This window comes from Chrysochloris asiatica, unplaced genomic scaffold (assembly GCF_000296735.1).
Source record: "Chrysochloris asiatica unplaced genomic scaffold, ChrAsi1.0 scaffold00027, whole genome shotgun sequence".
NCBI classification, from domain to species: Eukaryota; Metazoa; Chordata; class Mammalia; order Afrosoricida; family Chrysochloridae; genus Chrysochloris; species Chrysochloris asiatica.
In genome coordinates, this window is record NW_006408545.1 from 1,024,223 (window position 1) to 1,030,871 (window position 6,649).

The following is a 6,649-nucleotide window of genomic DNA, read 5'->3' on the forward strand; positions in this document are numbered from 1 at the left end:
ATTCTGTGTTGTTGTTGGCGGAGCTCTCTGCTATACGTCCACCCGATCCACCATCTTGTTTGTTGTCCCCCATTGATGGTTTTTTAAGTTTTGAAGAATCACAATTATTTAAGGTTTTAGAAAATTTAGAGAATGGGTTGAAAGTGGTGTGTGGAGATAGGGAATTGTTGAAGCAAAACGGTGGTTAAGAGACTATGCAGTACTCTTAAGTAAAATATGAAGAAGCATGAATTAAGTCTGTGGCAGTAGGAATGCAGGTAATGGATGGATGCAGGATACTGTATATAGAATGTAGAATTTAGAGGACTTGACTTTTGAATAGAGGGGTGGGCGAAGGCTCAGGCAATTGAGTAATTAATGCCATTCTTTGAGATGAGTAACATATGAGAAGAAATACATTGATTAGAAAAGACAATGACTTTAAGTTTGGTCATACTGTGTTTGAGGTGTGCATTTCCAGGTGTCAGTTTCCCATTATGGTGTGTATTTCTAAAGTTTCATTTAAACAAGACACTTGGGTATTAGAGGGGATGATCCCCAAGTCCACCCTCAGATTTGATGACTTGGTAGGAGGACTCAGAATATATTCATGCTTCTGGTTATGGCTTATTGTAGCAAAAGGATACAAAGGAAAATCAGCAAAGGAAAAAGGTGCATGAGGGTGAAGTCCGGAGGACTTCAAAAGTCTTCTCGTAAGGAAGTCACACAAGATGCATTTAATTCTTCCAGCTACTATCTGTGACATGCCTGAAATATTATCTACCAGGAAAGATTGTGAGAGACTACATGCTGAATGTTGTCTTGATCATGTGGCATCCTCTGCCTAGTGCTTATCAAAATTCTACACTCACAGAACGAAAACGGTGTTCAGCATAAACCACATTGTTTGAACAAAAAATCTAAGCATAGTGACCCACTGTTTATGTCATCTGGAAATGGTAGGAATCCTCCTGCCATCTAAATTCTCAGATGCCAGCCTAGCAAGCAGGCATTTCTAAGGATAGCAGTCTTCAGATCTGATATTTAACTTATCTTTTGTACATGTAATTGGAGGTCATAAAAATGAATGAACTTGGGCAATTCATCAATTCCTTAACTCCACAATTATGAACCAGCCTTCCCACACAACCTTCACTGTTTCCTAGGTAAAGTTTGATCTTTCCCTTGACTTGCATGCTAGCTGCTCCTGCCTCTTGGGTGCTTTTTTCCTATCAGTTATTATTCCCTTTCTCTTCTATAACCAAATCTGTCTACTTTACTGACTTCCTTCAGTAGCATTTAAACATGAACATATCCAGTTGAGATTTTTCTGGCTGTGTTAGAAGAAAGACTCCAAAATAAAGGAGCTGGGAGAGTTTTGCATCATTTACTCTGAAATGTGAAGTCTGTGCCTATTTCTGTGTGACACCAACATTATAGAAAGATTATATTTGTTGGTCTACATATATTTTCAGTGTTCTTCAGAATAATGTCGTAATTAAAATATAATTGGGGAGAATGAGCTTACGTGAACCAGAAAGGTACTATTCTAAATATTTTTCTAAAATATTTTTAAAAAGCCTTTTTATGACCTTAACTAATTTCTTTTAATACTTGCACTTAAGTTTGGTTCTAAGTTTCTCAAATTAATAAGCTATTATTATTTTATCAGATAACCACAGCAGTTCAGCAGTGTGTTCAGTACTTGGAATTGTGTGAGATCATGAAAGCTGATGGAAGTCTAAGACATTCAAAGCATTGTGGTAAATGTTATTTTTTTATTACATATTTTATAAAATGGTAAAATTTATTAGTAAAAATGTTTCTTTTGGATAGTTGGTAGTAGCATAGTAAATTGCATCACCTTTGCTAGTTATATAAAATATTTCCACAGGTTTCAAATACATACCACAATAATAACTATTTATAATAGATCTGCATTTTACATTAATATGTAGTTATATTGGTTCTACCTGTATCTAGTTCTTCAATTTATACTTGGGGATTTGTTTTAGTCTGTCATACCATAGTAATATTTTATCTGTTCCTTCCTCCTCTAGTATGTCATTTATCATCTAGTATAGCATTTAATCTACTCTGCATTTCAATAGTAGGAAAATTTCCATAAAATATGGGGGCAGTTTTCAAAAAGTTCATGAAAAATGGAATTAAAGATAATGAAAATTTCCATGAACTTGTATTGTTTTGAATTAGACATCCTACCCTACCCTGGTTTCCTAGTGTGGTGCTGTGAATTAATGCACTGGGCTGCAAAGTTAGGTTGATCCGCAAGGTCGGCGGCTCAAGCTCACCAGTCATTCCTTGGAAACGCTATACAGGGTCTCTGTGGGTCGAAACCGACTGTACAGCACTTAGCAACAAGAACAACAACAACCCTACCTTGTGATTCCTTTCTGTTTATCCTTAATCTGAGCTAAAATGTCCTAAGTGTTTCATAATCTGGTCCTAATTTCTCAATGTATTGCTGATCCTAGTTATGAAATGAAACATCTTTATAGTCAAAATTTCCTGCATACCTGTGCCTTTGCCAGTTTTGCTCCTGTTACCTCTACTCATTTTATACTAATGTTTCTTATTTTTTGTTAAATAATAGATTTCCTCCTAAATATTTCAAGAAGACTTTTCTACCTGTTCTGAATTTTTATTGTACTGTGCTTACATTATACAACTAGCCATGCAGATTGGATTTTTTTTATCTTTCTCTTCTATTTCATGCATGTTGTTTCTCTATGAAATTAGTAAGTTCTTTAAGAGTATGAAAATGTAATTTTCTTTATCATTGGCTAAATTCTTTATTTAATTTAAAACAAGGAAAATGAACTGACCATTAATTAATTGTTGTTGTTAGATGCCATCAAGTCAGTACTGACTCATAGCGACCCTATGCACAACAGAACAAAACACTGCCCAATCCTAGGCTAATCTCACAGTTGTTGCCACGCTTGAGCCCATTGATGCTGCCACTTTGCCAATCCATCTTGCTGGAAGTCTTCCTCTTTTCTCTGACCCTCCACCTGACCAAACAGGATATCCTTCTCCAGTGACTGGTCCCTCCTAACAAATACGTCCAATGTATGAAAGACGAAGTTTGGCCATCCTGGCCTCCAAGGAGCACTCTGGCTGCACTTCTTCCAACACAGATCTGTTGGTTCTTTTGGAAACCCATGGCACTCTGAATATGCTCCTCCAACACCATAACTTAAAAGCATCAGTTCTTCTACAATCTTCCATATTCACTGTCCAACGTTTGTATACATATGAGGTTATTGAAAATACCATGACTTGGGTCAGGTGTACCTTAGTCCTCAAGCTGATGTCTTTGCTCTTCAACACTTTAAAAAGGCCTTGTGCATGTTTCAAAAGCTAGAGTAAGAAGTTGATATCCAGAGCTAGAATTTATTCATCAGAGGAAGATACAGGAAAAGAATATATAAACTTACATTGTTGTTGTTCTTAAGTGCCATTGAGTCAGTTCTAACTCATAGCAACCCTGTAGCAACCCTATATAGGGTTTCCACAGAGCAGCTGGTGAGTTTGAACTGCCAATCTTGTGATTCAAACTGACCTTACTTACGTTATCTCAAATACAAATTTTATAGGTTTAAAATTTTTTAGATTTCTTGGTATTAAATATTAAAGGCTGTCTCTTTTTATTGCCTTTAACATGTTAGAAAAGAGACTTTTTCCCCCTCTACTAGTGTACTAGCCCTTCATAGCTTTATTTTCTTCCTTAGCTAATGAAGACTACAGACTCTTTTATTATTTCTCATCCATCTTCTCTGGTACTCAGAAAACTGAGAAGAGAGAATTTGTGATGTAGAATGACAGTGAAAATGTATGTTTTTAATGTAAGTTGCTTCCTTTGTGTTGCTTTGGAATATTCTTAGAAGTTGTCCCTTAGATATTCCATGATAGCTCTGGTAAGCCGTCATAGTCTCATCAACTCCCCTGCCTTGATCCTGCCGAGGTCTCCCTACTTCTCGGAGCAAAAATGGAGGTTGTTGTATATGAACTACCTATGGTTTCTGCTCCCATGTGTACAGATGTATCGCCTACTGAAATATCTACCCAACTAACTTTATAATAAAATGAACATTCTTTCTATGGCTCAGTATTTATTCTATGATTAGCCCCATCCACCCTCTAAGTTCATGCTTCTCCTATTTACTAGTCATACCATATTTGCCATAATTTGAATTGAAATCCAGTTTCATGCTTTTTATTGATTTAAAGAGAGTTAAAATTTTTATTGTGATGAAATAAATATAACAAAATATTCCAACTATTTTACATGTATACTTCAGTAGCATTAATTAGATTATATCTAGTTCCAAATTTTTTTTATCACGTTTAACAAAAACTCTGTACCATTTAAGCTGATTGATTTTTGATACAAGCAAATAGTTTGGGGTTTTGCATAAAATAGGTATTCAATTAATCTTGAATGTATGAATAAATGAGTTAATATCTTTGAAGGTGTCTATTTAGCTATTCTAATTTAATTTTCAAATATGGTTGTAAATATGTTCTTTTGCTATGTTGACATTTAATTGGTAGAATTTAATAGTAACTAGCATTTTCTATTGTGTTTCTCTTCACCCTAACTTACTCCTGAAGTGATTTGTGATGATAATAGACATACAACCCTGATAACCGATAACCGTATGGTGTTTATTTAGAATGAACATGATACATAGTATACTTTTCGGCAGTTTGACAAATCTTAGGATGATTTCTTTTACTCAAGAGATTTAGGTGTAAAATATCTTACATAATTCTAAGGAAATAGTAAGGGAAACAAATAACTATATCTCTTTATTTCCAATAACTGTGATCCCATTAGAGATTGCTGCCTTGTTCAATGTTCAGAAGTAGGTGAGTCAGGTATTGTAAAATGTAATGCTATTTTTACTTCTCTTTTAAGGGAACAAACAGAAAAACGTCTATTACACAGGACAAGAGTTACAGTATATTTATTTCATTCACTCACTGTGCCTTTTAGGAAGGTTATTGATCTATACACAAGGCAGAAAACTATTTCCTATAAAGTTAAAGAATAGAAAAGGTAAGTGCAATTAAGAGAAATGAATATATTTATGCATTATGTTCTTAAGATTTCTAACCTCTAGTTCTACACTTAAGGTTATTATTGTATATACAGTTGTGTAGACAGGCAATGTATGCGTTTTTCTGAGAACTGACCACACAAAATCAACATGATATATACATAAAAAATTTTAAAAAAGATATTGTGACATAGGGAATATTCTTCATAGAATGTATATTTACATTATATAAATACCAATTTAGTTCAATCATCTTATTTCTTTGGATTATTAAAATTTGTAAATTGGGCATGTTCTGTGCTAGGGTATGTAACTATATCCTTTTTAGTCCTTATTCCATGGTAGTCTTGATGCAAACCCAGTCATGTATGTAAATGACAGATCAGTTAGAGTTTTCTAACTTTAAATATATATTAGAGACTCATTTTTTTCTTTCTTTCCAAAGATCCAGTATCCCTTACAGATCTACTGGTTCTGTTTACCAAGCTGATCTACTGCTCACCAAGTTGTCCAAAGATGATATCCACTGGAACTTCAGGTAACTCAGCTTCGAGTTTACATAGAGAGATAGGAAACATTTAAAAGTAAAGAAATTGCCTATTGTCTGGATGTTTTGAGGGACTGGCCTAGTTTAGTAAATAGGTTTCATGAAGATACAGTGTTACTCATCAGAAATTACATTGGTCCTGGAAGTAAGCCATAAAATTAAATTTGCTCATTGATGTTTCAAGGTCTTCTTCGTTTACTTGCTTTTGGTTGCACTACTAGTGATCCTTGTTTGTAGTTGTTGTTAAGTGCTGTCAAGTTGTTTCCTGCTCATAGAGGCGCTGTTTAGGATTTCCAAGGAGAAGCTCATGATTTGAACCTCCAGCCCTGTGGTTCAAATCCACCTTGCAGTCCAGCGCATTAACCGCAGTGCCACACCAGGACTGGTGCTGTGAGTTAATGCACTGGACCAGAAAATCGGTGTGAACCACGAGGTCGACAGTTCAAGCTCACCAGTTGCGCCTAGGAAGCCCTATACAGGATCGCTATTGGTCGGAATCCATTAGACAGCACTTAAACAACAACAACAAATTTACTCTATCCTGGTGTGATGCTGTAAAGTACCAGATTGCAATGTCTATTTGAGCCACAAGGTGGCGCTTCAAACTCACCAGCCTCTCTTCTAGGAAACCCTATATAGGGTCTCTGAGTCAGAACTGACTGAGTCACTTAACAAAAAACCAAAGTTTACTATAGTGTGCCATGGTGGTACATGGTCAAAGTGCTTGTTTGCTAACCAAAAGACTGGAAATTCAAACCCAATAGGAACCCTGGTGTGGGATAAGCACTTGACTGCTAACCAAAAGGTCTGCAGTTCAAAGCCACTAGTCGTTCCTTGGAAACCCTGTCAGGGTCGCTATGAGTCAGAACAGACACAAAAGCACTTTATAAAAACACCTGTTCCATAGGAGCAATCTACTTCTTTTTTTTTTTCTTTTCTTTTCTTAAATGTTTTATTGTGAATTATGTGATAGTTTACATAGGAGAACATTAGTTTTACATTCATTCTATCGTATATCATCTCATTGCCATGGTTA

General features: G+C 35.5%; 1 protein-coding gene across 1 annotated transcript in view; it reads left to right on the plus strand.

Moving 5' to 3' along the window:
• TBC1D32 (TBC1 domain family, member 32) overlaps positions 1 to 6,649 on the plus strand; it is a 345,222-nt gene that overhangs the window by 89,817 nt on the left and 248,756 nt on the right. The window contains 3 exon segments of the mRNA XM_006839881.1: positions 1,652 to 1,742; positions 4,925 to 5,065; positions 5,512 to 5,604. Of these exon segments, the coding sequence (XP_006839944.1) occupies positions 1,652 to 1,742; positions 4,925 to 5,065; positions 5,512 to 5,604 (325 nt within the window).